We start from the raw sequence: 14,961 nt of genomic DNA, 5'->3' as shown, positions 1-14,961 counted from the left end.
AAAATCAAAATTAATGGTGGGCTGGGGAGACAGCACAAAGGTTATGCAAACAGACTCTCCTGCCAGAGTCCCAGGCTCAGTCCCCTGCACCACACTGCCAGCCAGCTGAGCAGCTGAGCAGGGCTCTGGTTACAAATGAAAGCAGGGTGTTGGTCGGGCATTGTGATTCTGGGCTCCTGTGTTCTTTCTCATTGGCTGCAGAGTTCCCACTTGCTGTTTGCTTTTCCCCGTGACCCGCCCACTTTTCTCACTTCTTTGTTGAGTGTCATCACTGCAAGCCTGCTTGCACTGCCTGATCATTGCTTATTGTCCCATCAGCTTAACTGGGCCTCGTGTGCTGCTCACATTAATGGTGTGGCAAAGTAAAGATGGCTTCACTGCCCCAGGCAGACAGAAGCAGAGAGAGAAGGGAAAAGAAACCACAGCACTGAAGCTTCCTCTCATGCAGTAAGGACTGGGCTCAAGGGATTTTGATGAACTGCTTTCTAGGTGTTCTGTCATTCACCTGGATCCATTTGACTCTTGGTCCGTAACCCAGGCCAGAGCCCAGCCCTAGGGAAGCCCGATGGACTTCTCTGCATCTGTGCTTCCCCATCCATCATTCAGGCGGAAGCCGCTTAGCAGCTCCTACTTGAACAGGTCGTCCATATGCTTTGTTTTTCAGTATTTTTATTTACTTATTATTGGATAGAGACAGAGAGATTGAGACGGGAGGCGGAGATAAGGAGAGACACACAACCTCTCCAACACCTGTCCTTTGTGAGATGGGACCTCAGTGTAATTTTAATTTGCGTTTCTCTAATGATAAATGGAGCATTTCTTCATGTGACTGTGAACCATGTGTGTCTCTTCTTTAGAAAACTGTTTAGTTATTTGGCTGCTTTTTTATTGGGTGATTTTTGCTTCTGCTGTAGATCTGTATCAGTTCTGTAGAGATGTTTGATATTAGTCGTTTGTCTGGTGTGTCATGTGCAGATATTGTTGCCTGTTTGCTTTACTTGGTTTGCTGGTTACCCTGGTGGAGTTTGCTTTTGATGTGTAGAAGCTTCTTAGCTGTATGGTGTTCCATGTGGGTCAGGGGCTTGAACCCAGGTCTTCACACATGGTTAAGTGTAAACTCTGCTGGGTGAGTTATCTCCCAGCCGTTGTTTGAATTACAGTCATCTTAATGATAGAAATAACTACGTTGATGGAATCGGGCGGTAGCACAGCTGGTTAGGCACACGCGGCGCAAAGCACAGGGACCGGCATAAGGATCCCAGTTTGAGCTCCTGGCTCCCCACCTGCAGGGGAGTCGCTTCATAGGCGGTGAAGCAGGTCTGCAGGGGTCTGTCTTTCTCGCTTCCTGTCTCCATTTCTCTCTGTCCTATCCAACAATGACGACATCAATAACAACAACAACAACAATAATAACTACAACAATAAAACAACAAGGGCAACAAAAGGGAATAAACAAATATTTTTTAAAAAAGAAATAACTATGTTGAGAACAATCTCAAATAAATATTTTTTAAAAAAGAAATAACTATGTTGAGAACAATCTATCTTCTTTCTTGGGGTGATGAAATAGACTATAGAACTTTATAGTCTGATTTTAGGCAATGATTTACAAAATGACTCCACTGTTTAAAGTGTGTACATATATATTTTTCTAAGGCAAGAAATTTTGCCTCTGAATCTCAGAGCTGAATGGGATTTTAAGGATAACCACTTTTCAGTTTGTAATGCAATCTGGCTACTTTTGTGGCCTGATGGTTATAAGTGATGGTTTCAGTTGGAAATCGGTTCTCTATGGCATGTGACTTTATGTACAGCTAATGGTGTCGCTTCTTGGGTAAGGGTGCCAGTAATTTGTTACTTAATTACCCAGTTTAGTAAATAATTCTAGATAACAGGAATCAGATCTTTCCTTCATTGATGTCTTGATTACTATTCTTTTGTTTTCTCTGCAGGCCTCAGCTGTTGAAGAATGCTCTCCAGAGAGCAGTAGAGAGAGGCCAGTTAGAACAGATAACTGGCAAAGGTGCTTCTGGGACATTCCAGGTTAGTGGCCAAAAAGGCTGGGTTATGAAGAGTGGTTCTCAAAAGTTTGTTTCATGACCTCCTTATTTTCTTAAAAGAAAAAAAGAAAAAGCTTACTGAGGACCTCAAGAGCGTCTATTTATGTGGATTTTACCTGTTAGTATTCACCATATTAGACATGAAAACTGACAGCATCAGGGAGATGGTTATGCTCAGCTCTTGCCTGCAAGAGGTGCCAGATGTGCTAGGTGGTAACACCAGTAGGCAGAGTTCTGGCCAAAAGAAAAAGAAAGGCAGGAAATAGAGGGGTGGGTGTGAGGTAGTTTAAGATAATCTTCAAATAATTATGTATATTGCTTTTTGTTACTTTGCCAAAACTTAGCAAATGATAGTTTTCTGGTAACAGCTTGTTGAGGTTTTACTTATAGGCCCAAAGTAACACTTAGAGTTCCTTGTGAGTCAGGGATTTCTAGGAAGTTTCAAGTTGTGCAACCATGACCATAAAGTAATTTTAGATGATCTCCATCACACGGTTGATCTCTGGGTCCCATTTGCTGCCACTACACAGTCCCACTCCCGGTTATCTGTGAATCCCTATCTGTATAGATATGCCCTTTCTGCCCATTTCATGGAGAGAATCATGATGTAAAAAGGGCACTCTGAAAACACACGCAGCTCACCTCATGGATGGAACTGCACACGCATAGGCAGTGTGCTCCATGTCTTGTCCCATAAAAGCCCCGAAAGAACATAGGCTACTGAGAGTGCAGTGCAGAGTGATCTTGACTAGTTCCTGGACAGTGCTCCCGAGTAAAGCCCACGTGCCCCCCAGCTGTGTGACAGTAAATGCTGGTATTTCTTTGTGCCTCCACCTTCATGTGGAAAAATGGCAGTAGTTCCCATCAGTGTAAATGTCACTGATAGTGAGCGGGGGAAAAAAAACAAAATTGCATTTTAGTATTACTCTGAAATAGTTTTGACCTTGTAAATCCTTTGTATGGGTCTTAGGAACCCCCAAGGGAATTGTGGGTAATTCTTTTGAGAACCACTAGTTGTAGATCATACCCGGTTTTCTCCTTTGATATTTTTGTTTATTACTGCTAAACTTTGTTCTTCAGCCTGCCTTTTGTCCTTGGAATATGCTGCATAATTTTCTGATGTTTGATACTCTAAATTTTAATTTAGCAAACTTTTCCTTTGTTATTTTCTTTACAGGATGATAAGTGCTATTTATTTTTCAAAGTCAGAAAAAGGAAGTGTTCTCCAGTAAAACTGTGTCATAGTTTATTGTGAGCATGGCCGGTTAACCTGCTTTGTGTGGTAGAGCTGTCACTCTCTTTGGGTTAGATTGTCGTGTGCTCGTTTTGGCTGAATGGAGGGAGTGGATGGAGAAAATGTCTACAGGAGGGATGGGACTCCTCAGTTAGATTAATAACCTGCGAAGCGGGAAGAGAAAGTCCCTAACCTGACAATTTACTGTAAAACGTATCTGTGCTAATGCAGGAACTCCGACCCACCTGGTGCAGAGGAGTCTTGTCTTGACCTGCTTTGGGAGAGTGTTGTCTTGATGCTTTTCTCTTCCTCCTTGGAAAACAGCTGAAGAAATCAGGGGAGAAGCCCCTGCTTGGCGGAAGCCTGATGGAATATGCAATCTTGTCTGCCATTGCTGCCATGAATGAGCCGAAGACCTGCTCCACCACTGCTCTGAAGAAGTATGTCCTGGAGAACCACCCAGGGCCCAACTCCAACTACCAGAGTAAGCTTCCAGGCCGCGTGCAGTCACTGGGAGACTCTCCAAGAGGTCACACTGTTAGCGGCAGAGCCCTTAGTACTGAGTAAAACCTAGCGGGATGATACCATGACAGTTACTGCTGATGAGTGAGAGTTGATTTTACTTTGCTGTGAAGATTTTTCTGACTTACTGTAACTTAGATAAGTTTTTTTTTTAATTTTTATTAGGGGATCAATGTCTTATAGTAAATACAGTTGTTGGTACATGTGTAAAATCTCTCAGTTTTCTGCAAAACACTCACCCCCAGCCTAGGTCCTCCTCCATCATCATGCACCAGGACCTGACACCTCCCTCCTTACTTTGGTGCAAGATGTAGATAAGTCTTCAGATTCCAAATCAAAGTGCCTACATCTGTACAGTATCTGTGTATTTCTGCTATTTACCAAAACATTTGCTTTTGTTTTGAAACCCATTTCACTTTCATTTTGAAATCACTCTGTAGATGATTTCTTCTTTTTTTTAATGATCTGTTTGTTCGTTTATAAGAGAAAGTGAGACAACCAGAGCATCACTCTGGTACACATGATGCCAAGAATCTAACTCAGCCTTCATCTCTGAGAGTCCATTGCTTTCTTCAGTGCCCCACCTTCAGGCCACTAGATCCCTTCTCACTGACTCATACCCTGTAACAGAAGAGTTTTCTTGGGAACACCACACTTACTTTAAGTGAGGGCTATAGATTTGACGTGTTGCTCTCGCAGTACTTACAGAGAGAGAGTAGGTGGGGAGAGAGTTTCTTGGTGAGGCTCTTAGGATTGTGTACAGCTGTTTGAGACAAGGAGTTTGGAAATTGAGTAGTAATAATGATAATAAAAGGCAGGTTGAAATATTTGACATTAAAAGGTAATTTTGAAGTCAGTATTGATTTTTCCCTTTTTTCTTATTTATAAACAGTATTGATTTTTAATTTTTTTTATCATTATTTATTGGATAGAGACGGCCAGAAATTGAGAGGAAAGTAGGAGATAGAAACGCCTGCAGCCCTGCTTCACCGCTCATGAAGCTTTCCCCCTGCAGGTGGGGATCAGGAGCTGGAACGCAGGTTCTTGCACTTTGTAAGTTCTAACATACATTCAGTATGTATTTTTTAACGCAACAACTCTTTTTGTTCATCTTTTTTTCTTAAGAGATACGCCTAATTGTACATATTGGCTTATTTTTGTTTTGTTTTTCACCGAGTATTTCAAGAGATGGTGAATTTGACTTCTTTTTTTAAAACAATTAGATATTTTACTGGGTTGTTGGAAAAGCCATGACTCACTTCTCTATGTTTTTCTATGCAAAAAGGTGCCATGGCTTTACAGACAGCCCAATATTTTATTGTATTTTATTTTTTTTAACCAGATCAGTGCTCAACTCTGGTTTATGGTGGTGCAGGGGTTGCACCTGGGACTCTTTCACAGTTCTTTATTTATTGGATAGAGACAGAGAAACTGAGAGGGAAAGAGGAGATAGGAAGGCAGCTGCAGCATTTCTTCACTCCTGGCTCGTGAAACTTCCCACACCACAGGTGGGAAGAAGCGGAAGCTTGAACCTGGGTGCTTGCGCCTGGTAACATATTCACTCAACTGAGAACACCACCTCCCAGCCCCCAAGCTGTTAACTTTTTCAATTTCACTAATTTAGCAACTATTTCATTGACAGTGAATGACTATCTCTAAAATACAATTTTTTAATTATTTATTCATTTTTATTACTTTATTTTTTTTGCCTCCAGGGTTATCGCTGGGATTCAGTGCCTGCACTGCGGATCCACTGCTCCTGGAGGCCATTTTTGTCTGTCTTTGTTGTCATTGCTGTCATTGTTGTTGGATAGGACAGAGAAATCGAGAGAGGAGGGGAAGACAGACCTGCTTCACCACCTGTGAAGTGATTCCCCCCCCACACACACAGGGGGGGAGCCGGGGCTCGAACGTTGGTCCTTGTGCTTTGCTCCATGTGCACTTAACCGCTGCACTACCGCCCGGCCCCCTAAAATACATTTTTATTTGTACTTATATGAAAAATGAGAAATAGTGAGACCTTGAGGAGTCATTGTACTTTTGTGTTACTGTTACTACTTGTTGATTAATTCAAAATTGACTCTGGCCTGAGAGGCGTCACAGTGGATAAAGCATTGGGATCTTAAGCATGAGGTCCCAAGTTCAGTCCTAGGTATCACATGTGTCAGCATGACACGCCTCTGATTCTCTCTCCTTCTCTTTGCCATAAATAAGTGAATACACCCTTTTAAAAAGGGGAGATTCATTCTGCTTATAATTACTCTCGTAGCTATTACAACTTACTTAGTAGCTGTTGGAGTGGATGTGGACAGTGAGTGGTTAGGCTTCTGGTGTTGACTGTAAACCACACTCCATGTAGACGGAGATAGACCTGATTCCCTAGACCGCTCTGGGCTCATTGCTTTTCTGTGAAATGAGGAATGTGACTCAGTGGCCTCTTGCCGTTACGTTTAATTTTGACAAATGTGTGAGCAGAGCACTTAATTGGTGCTTAGTGCACTAGTTAATCCCTTTGAGCTCAAAGGATCCATTAGCACATGTCAATTACTGCATGTTATAATTAAGTTAATAAACATACACATCTGATTGTGATTAAGAGAATTACCAGATTGAATGATTTCATTTCTTGATTTTTTGTTCAGTGCATTTACTGAAGAGAACTCTGCAGAAATGCGAAAAGAATGGCTGGATGGAACAGATCTCTGGTAAAGGATTCAGTGGTACCTTTCAGCTGTGTTTCCCCTACTACCCCAGGTAAGCCCTAGCTCCCAGTGTAAAGGATTGGCCATTGTAAGTTTAATATCTGATTAAGGCCGCAGGCTTGATTCATCCACTTAAGTAAAGGCCAGGGCATAAAAAGAGGAGGGAGGGGAGTCGGGCAGCGGCGCAGTGGGTTAAGCGCATGTGGCGCAAAGCGCAGGGATCGGCGTAAGGATCCCGGTTCGAGCCCCCGGCTCCCCACCTGCAGGGGACTTGCTTCACGGGCGGTGAAGCAGGTCTGCAGGTGTCTTTCTTTCTCTCCCCTCTCTCTCTGTCTTCCCCTCCTCTCTCCATTTCTCTCTGTCCTATCCAACAACAAAGCAACGTCAACAATGGCAATAATAACCGCAATGAGGCTGCAACAACTGGGGCAACAAAAGGGGAAAAATGGCCTCCAGGAGCGGTGGATTCATGGTGCAGGCACCGAGCCCAAGCAATAACCCTGGAGGGAAAAAAAAAAAAAAAAAGGAGGGAGGCCTAAGGCGACATTGTTCCAGCACTTTTTCTGTAACTTCAGGAGGGTTTGGGCTGTGCCGCTGGAGCTTCCTGCAGCCACGTGCCAGATTCGTCATTTATTCCTCCTTGACTAAGTAAATGGTGAAGGCAGGACGAGTGTTAGATGGCGTGTGTGATATGGTCTAATGTCTACTGTAACTGTCTATGACGTGATTGTTCAGCACCAGTAGAGCCACTGACAGTTTCCAAAAATCCTTATCTGCCTTCTTCATATAAAGGAAGATACTTAACTGGAGACCCGTCTCTTAAACATATGTATTTATTGGCCTGAAAAACTGTTGACTCTCTCCTTTGGGCAAGCATTGTTCTCTGCACTGACTAGATAGGGCTACGCTCCCATCTCTGCTCAGTGTCATGGCGTGTATCATCAGAACCTTGTTGGAGCTGTCTCCCCAGCCCTAGTGTAGCTTTTTTCAGGAAATACTTTGTGTGCTGATACCCCTGTTCCCGGGGCACTGCTTTAACTCTTTATTTCACCTACAAGTGGAGAGGAGAGATCGCAGCATCAGTCCACCATCCAGGGAGCTTCCCGATGCTGATCTGGAGCCTGGGTTTCAGGGTTGGGTCTTCGCACATGATAAAGCACACGTTCTGCTGCTGGGCTGGACTCCAGATCCTCAGTGTTGTTACTTGGATTTCTACCACAAGGGCCCAGGAATGCTTCAACACGTGCTTGACCATGTGTGAGACAATGGCTGTGATGCCCAGCACCACGTGGTCTCCATGGATGGTGGAGTGGTGTTTCATTGTCGTGTCCGCCCACTCCCCAGCAGTTGTTACCTACTGGCCTTTGGTGGTGGTGGAGTGTTCAGGGAAGAACGTCTAAGTTTTACCTCATTTTGTTCTCATAGTCCAGGAGTTCTATTTCCAAAGAAAGAGTCAGATGATTCTGAGGATGAGGACGAGGACGAGGATGAGGATGAGGATGAAGATGAGGATGAATCTTCAGAAGAAGACTCTGAAGATGAAGAGCCACCGCCCAAGAGAAGGTGCAGATGTGCGAACGTGGTGGTTGTCAGAGAGGCTGTCAAGTGTTCATCAGCTTGAGGTCCTTCTCAAGTTCTTGATATGACACATGAGCTTAACTTCCTTTCCTTAATATTTCTTACTTAGTTTATTTTAGTGAGATGCCGGGCTGGGCTAGCTTCACGGGCGGTAGAGAGACGACCAGGGACTCATGGTGAGCTGGGAAGCAGTATCTCGTTTATTAATCACATACATCACCTTTTATGCATCTCTTCACCGGAAGTGACAAGGGAAAGGAAATGACTAGGAGAGGGGGCGGAGCAAAAAAAGAGCGGAACAGAACATAGAAAGCTTCCGTCTAACCAGTGGGGATTAAACCAATACCCTGCAGGCAGGGCAGGACCCAGGTAAAATAGTGGTTATGTAAATAGACCACAGCATAAGTAATACAAGCAAACCTAATGTGATGATCAAAACAGAAGGTCTTATAAGCAGAATTTAGAAGCATACCAACAGTGAAAAAGAGTAGATACAGAAAGAAAGAGAGAGAGAGAGAGACCGACCGACCGACCGACCGACCAACCAGAACACTGCTCAGTTCTGGCTTATGGTGGTGTGGGGATTGAACCTGGGACTTTAGAACCTCAGGTGTAAAAGGCTTTTGCATAATCATTATGCTATCTCCCCAGCCTTAACTTTCTCTTAAAATGTTGTAGAGCTCTGAACGTGCATAGCACGGTGGAGATGAAGTCACTCTTTGGTCAGATATATAGTGTTTATTTGAAGAAAATGTGCTCTGTGTTTTTGTAGGAAAAACATGGAATTATGTGTGAAGTTTCATGAATTTTTGGGTTTTATATATGATTTTAGTAAAAATCAGCTAGCCAGTCAGGTCCAGGGCTGGGCAGTGATGGGCCTGGCTGACGGCACACTTGACTACCTATGCACAAAGACCAGGGTTCAAGCCCCCAGTCTCCAGCTGCAGAGGGAAAGCATCATGAGCTGTGAAGCACTGCTACACGTCTCTCTCTTTCCTGCCCCCTTCCTCTCAATTTGCCTATCATATCAAATAAAATGAATAAGTACATATTCAAAAGTAATGAGTCGGGGGTCAGGCGGTAGCCGGGTTAAGCGCACGTGGCCTGAAGTGCAAGGACCGGTAAGTATCCCGGTTCAAGCCCCCAGTACCCCACCTGCGGGGGTGTCACTTCACAGGTGGTGAAGCAGGTCTGCAGGTGTCTGTCTTTCTCTCCTTCTCTCTGTCTTCCCCTCCTCTCTCCATTTCTCTCTGTCTTACCCAACAACAACAGAAGCAGTAACAAGAACAATAATAACAGCAACAACAATGGAACAAAGATGGCCTCCAGGGGCAGTTGGTTCAAAGTGTAGGCACTGAGCCCCAGCGATAACCCTGGAGGCAAAGAAATTAATAATAGGGAGTCAGGCGGTAGTGCAGCGGGTTAAGCACAGGTGGTGCAAAGCGCTAGGACAGGCGTAAGGATCCCGGTTTGAGCCCCCGGCTCCCCACCTGCAGGGGAGTCGCTTCACAGGCGGTGAAGCAGGTCTGCAGGTTTCTGTCTTTCTCTCCCCCTCTGTCTTCCCCTCCTCTCTATTTTCTTTCTGTCCTGTCCGACAACAATAACAACAATAACAATACCCACAACAACGATTTAAAAAACAACTAGGGAAACAAAAGGGAAAAAATAGCCTCCAGGAGCAGTGGATTCAAGGCACAGAGCCCCAGCAATAACCCTGGAGGCAGAGTAATAATAATAATAATGACAGTAAGTCACATTCCTACCACCACAGGTGACTTCTGCAGAACCATGGTGTTTCTTTCCTGGGCAAAGCGTCTCTGTATTCTGGCAAAGAGACTTTCTCCAGTAGTAAGTGGCTGCTCTTGGTTCTCACAGGTTCCAGAAGAAAACCCCTGCCAAGTCGTCAGGGAAGGGCACGTCTGTGAAGCAGAGGGGCTCTAAGCCTGCACCTAAGGTCCCAGCTGCCCAGAGGGGGAAAGCCAGGCCCCTGCCCAAGAAAGCCCCTCCTAAGGCCAAAACTCCAGCAAAGAGCGCCAGGCCTTTGCCGTCAGCCATCAAGAAGCCTGGTGGTGGCTCTTCGAAGAAGCCTCCCGGAAGCGTGAGAAAAGAAGGGAAGTTGCCTGGTAAGGGCAAATCCACCATGAAGAAATCTTTCAAAGCAAAAAAGTAAATTTTATAGGAGCAAAGGGTATCATGATGAAATCCAGAATCTTATTTTACGAGGTCAGTGTGCTTTTGTTGTAGTTTTGATGCTTTTCAGATGACCTTCCCTCCTCCCCTATGAATGTTGCAGGAGAGAGTACCAAGAAGCAGAGAGGCACTTGTCAGCTTGAGCGCTGTTTCTGGTGCCTGCCCTCACTCAGGCATCACTTTCTGCAGTAGTTCTGGCCTCCCTTCCCTGAACTATGTACTCTGTACTCGTCCTTTTTTCTTTGTCACCCGACCTTATCTTGTTTTTGTATGATCAGCTTTGGCTTCTTAATCCCCCCCTTCATTTATATCTTAACAGTTGCAAAGATTTTATATTTGTAGAAAGAGGCAAGAACAGGAATCTGGTCAAGTGCTGGAAGTGAAAAGGCAGCATAGCATTGACTGAATTCTAGAGCCCACCTGGAGACTTCAGCTGTGGCTGTAATACTCACTTTCCTTCTAAGATCGCTCCAGTGACCCTTTCTCTCAACAATGAACGCAGATACTGAGCTTTGGAAATGAGGCAAAACTATGATCTCGTTAGGGACTGGGAGCTCCCTGGCACCATCCCCTGCTTTCCACAGTGTTAAGTGTGCAGCAGCTGTCACTGGCCGAGGCCTCACACTATCTTAGCAGCAAGCACGAGGACTGATGGGGAAGCAGTAGGAATGTACTGAGTTCGGGACTTCTGATGTCACCTGTGTTACCAAAAATCAAAACTGTATAAAACTTTCTTGATTAAATGTTGAAATATATTTTTACGGTTTGGAGCATGATTCACCACTTCCTGCTACCTTTTTATAGGGAAAGGCTGGAGAGTTACATCAACTGCTAATGTAAAAGTGTTGAGTGAAAACATACAGTTTGCTGAAATAAACTAGATTCCAGATCCATTTGTGGACCCTCCCACTTTGTTTCCACAGCACTTTTGATATCAAGCAAGTGGCTTCCCTTTTTTGAGATATTAAAAAAGAAAAGAAAAAAAATAATAAAGGCCAACGACCTGACCCTTCCTCGTTTGTATTTGTTTTAGTATTGTGACGCTACGTAGTGCTAGCTTTCTGCTGGAGGAAGGTTGATTTCTGCTTATCATTTACTTCCCTGTGGCACTTAACAGTCAAGTTGTCTTAGAGTCTCTGATGTGCACCTGCTGGCCCCTGAGTGCTGCCAGAGGCAAAAGCTGTTTGCTTCATTCATTCCACTTGCATTGTCTCTTGGGATCTCATCTGCAGCCTAAAGTCTGGCTGGGACACGGACTTGAGAAGATTGGCTTGAATTAGACCCATAATCACGTGTGATCCCATCATGAATCCATTGGAATCGTGTTGCATGTAAGGCAATCTTTCCTGTTGTAAATCTTCCTTTTTTATGTACATATATTTTGAAAAATATGAATAAACAAAACATTTTAAAAGCTCTTGAGCTACATAGCTTATGTTACAATGTTTCTAGTATGTGCTCAGAAGTGGCAGATAGCTCACTTGCACAGTGCAGTGTTTTCCAGCCAGATTCACAGCTCGGCCCAAGCCTGCCTCCCACCATGTCAGAGCACACTGGTGCTGTGGCCTCGCGCTGTCTCTGACCCCTCCCCAGCAGTGGCTAAGTGCTGCCATCACTTCATAGCCATTTTCTCTTTCACGAAAAAACTGCAGTTGATTTGCTTTTGAGCTCTGATGGTATATTGAAACTGATTACATGCTGAACAGAGAGTTTAATAATGATTTTATACTTAAGATTCCTTACTTTCGAAATTAGATTCCAACTTTTTGCTTTTAATATTCTAATATGTCTTTAAACTAGAAAACGGTTATAGCACTACAAAAGATAGCAGTTAAACCCTAGAGACCTACTTCTAGAAAGGGCATCTGGTTGTCGAAGGTATTTGGGCAGAGTGGCTCTCTTAGTGTGGCACTTGCTACTTGCCTCCGAGGGGGCTTATTTACTGCCGGCAACTTCTTTTTTTTTTAAATTTTTTTTTACATTTATTTATTTATTTTCCCTTTTGTTGCCCTTGTTGCTTATCGTTGTTGTTATTGATGTCATTGTTGTTGGCTAGGACAGAGAGAAATGGAGAGAGGAGGGGAAGACAGAGGGGGAGAGAAAGACAGACACCTGCAGACCTGCTTCACCACCTGTGAAGCGACTCCCCTGCAGGTGGGGAGCCAGGGGCTCGAACCGGGATCCTTATGCCGATCTTTGTGCTTTGCGCCACCTGCCCTTAACCCGATGAGCTACGCCCGACTCCCTGGCAACTTCTTTATACTTTTACACCAGAGCACCTCCGCTCTGGTTTATGGTGGTGCAGGGAATTGAACCTGGGACCTCAGAGCCGGGAGCAGGAGAGTTGTTCTTCTGTTTGTTTTTAACTTTTTTTAATAGTTGTTTTTTTTTTCTTTTGTTGCCCTTGTTGTTCCATTGTTGTAGTTAGTGTTGTTGTTAATGGTTTCATCATTGTTGGATAGGACAGAGAGAAATGGAGAGAGGAGGGGAAGACAGACACCTGCAGACCTGCTTCACCACCTGTGAAGTGACTCCCCTGCAGGTGGGGAGCCGGGGGCTCAAACTGGGATCCTCATGCTGGTCCCTGCGCTTTGCGCCACGTGTGCTTAACCCACTGAGCTACTGCCCGACTCCCTTTTTTTTTTTTTTTTTTTTTTGCATAACCAGCCTCAGGCAAATTCTTCACTTGACTGAGTGCTGCAGGTGTGAGAGCTTTTTTGTTAGGAGCCACAGCTTCGATGAAGACGTCTTCTATAAATCACTAAGTAGACAGCTCTCTTAACACTTACAGGGGTGTGCTCCGTGAGGTTACCTGAGAGAAATTCCAGAATGGGGCCTGTCTGACGACAGCTGAGTGCTGTGGGTATACTGTGGCCTTAGTCAGGAGCTGGGATATCAGAGACCTGTTCTTCTCATTCTCAGCAAAGCCTTACTCGTCCTGCCTCTCCTGCCCCCTTTCTCTGTTGGCTTTGCCCGGCACCAGCAGAGAATGTTCATTCCTCAAGCCCAGCAGTTACACAACATCCTCAGAGAACCACTTGAGTGAGTTCTTCTCATGCCAAACCTGATTCTCTCTGCTACTTGTTTGTCTTCTTGAGATCTGCTGGTATAGGAGGCAGGAGGTTTTAAATCCCATGTTGACCCTGACTTCCAGTTTGGGTGGGGCACTCAGTCCATGACTCCACGGTGGCTGGGGGGCCTTCAAGTTCCCAAGTCTGTCTGGGCTTAGTTCCTTCCTCTGTAGAACTTTTGATGTATCTTCAAAACATAACAGAAAGCCAAGTTTGGATCCATGTGGACCATTGTTGTACTGTTTTCAGAACAGCCATCTAGAGGCTTTTGAGATTATCAGTGTTGAAGATAGACTAAAACACGTCCACTACATTAAAATCATGACGACGTTTTAAGGACGACTCTTACTACTTCATCACCTCTGGGACTCCAGACCTCCAGGCTGCTTTTCCAGAGAGAGGGACTAAAGCTTCTCCCAGGGTGCTGGGGTCCAGACTTGGCCCTTGACTGCCACGGCAAAGCAGTGTGTTGCCCCAGTGAGCTCACTTGCCAGCCCTAGTTTCTCCTTCTCAGATGTGTACGCACAACATTCAATCTCTTCTCATCAGATTTGTCTTCAGGGTCCTGCTCAAACATACATGAAATGACGTGCGGCTTTCAGGGCAGCTAAGTTTAGCTCATCTCCCCAAAGCTAAGCACGTGAGCTCAGGCTGGCTTGACTGGGTCACACACACACTTGGTGCCAGCCCGGAGAATGTGCTGGGGAAAGAATGGCTGGAAATGTGGTTGAAACGGAACCTCATTTTAATCATGTTTGGTTTGCTCAAACTGCTGACGCGTGGAACCACAAACAGACTTGCTTTAGCGGTGGACATTGATTTTCCTGCACTTTGTGAGTCTGAGGTGAGTGTCAGCATCCTTCTGCTGGCCACGGGGGAGAGAGCTGTTAGGTCTCTTCTCTCCTGGGCTGTGGACAGCAGCCTTTCATGTCTTGAGATCAGACCCCCTTTGTGTGGGGGCACTGTTCCCATTTTCTCTCTTTTTTAAAAAAGATTTTATTTATTAATGAGAAAGGAGAGAGAGAGAGAGAGAAAGAACCAGACATCACTGGTACATGTGCTGCCGGGGATTGAACTCAAGACCTCATGCTTGAGAGTCTAGTGTCTTAGCCACTGCACCACCTCCTGGACCACTCCTTTTAAAGACACCAATCTTTCCATTCTGGGACATACCTAACAACTCCATTTTAACTTAAGTACTTCTTGAAAGACCCACCCTGCAGGATGATAGCTCACCTGGTAGTGTGCCTGCAACAAAAAAACCGCAGCATCAAAGGAAGGTGCTCCCTCTGCCTGTTTCTCTGAAACAGTGAAGGGAAGGGAGTTGTTTATTCAAGGCCTCAACATGCCTTCAGATAAAAAGAGGCTGCATATACAGTCACATTCTGAGGTGCTGAGTTAAGACCTCAAATACCAATTTGGGGGCCATGACAATTCAGTTCGTAACATCTTGAAATTTTTGAACATTCCATTCTTGGTCACTTGAGAGGGGATGAAATACTGGGGCTGCGTTTTGTGGACAGTTGTTAGGACACGCCTGAAAAAATGGGAAAGAGGTTAGATTGTTGATAGCAGACTCACACCTGTGTAGCTCGGTTCCTGTC

The 14,961-nt window shown here is 44.8% G+C and overlaps 1 protein-coding gene across 6 annotated transcripts in view; it reads left to right on the top strand.

The window, feature by feature from the left end:
• HP1BP3 (heterochromatin protein 1 binding protein 3) overlaps positions 1-11,703 on the top strand; it is a 43,088-nt gene extending 31,385 nt beyond the window's left edge. For all 6 annotated transcript variants that reach the window (XM_060202337.1, XM_060202336.1, XM_060202338.1 and 3 more), the window contains 5 exons: positions 1,953-2,043; positions 3,619-3,778; positions 6,459-6,570; positions 7,944-8,081; positions 9,972-11,703. In XM_060202337.1, the coding sequence (XP_060058320.1) occupies positions 1,953-2,043; positions 3,619-3,778; positions 6,459-6,570; positions 7,944-8,081; positions 9,972-10,266 (796 nt within the window). In that variant the 3' untranslated portion in view covers positions 10,267-11,703. The remainder of the gene's footprint in view (positions 1-1,952; positions 2,044-3,618; positions 3,779-6,458; positions 6,571-7,943; positions 8,082-9,971) is intronic.
• The last annotated feature ends 3,258 nt before the right edge of the window (positions 11,704-14,961 follow it).

This window comes from Erinaceus europaeus, chromosome 11 (assembly GCF_950295315.1).
Source record: "Erinaceus europaeus chromosome 11, mEriEur2.1, whole genome shotgun sequence".
Taxonomy (NCBI): Eukaryota; Metazoa; Chordata; class Mammalia; order Eulipotyphla; family Erinaceidae; genus Erinaceus; species Erinaceus europaeus.
This window is presented reverse-complemented; position numbering and strand designations above follow the sequence as displayed.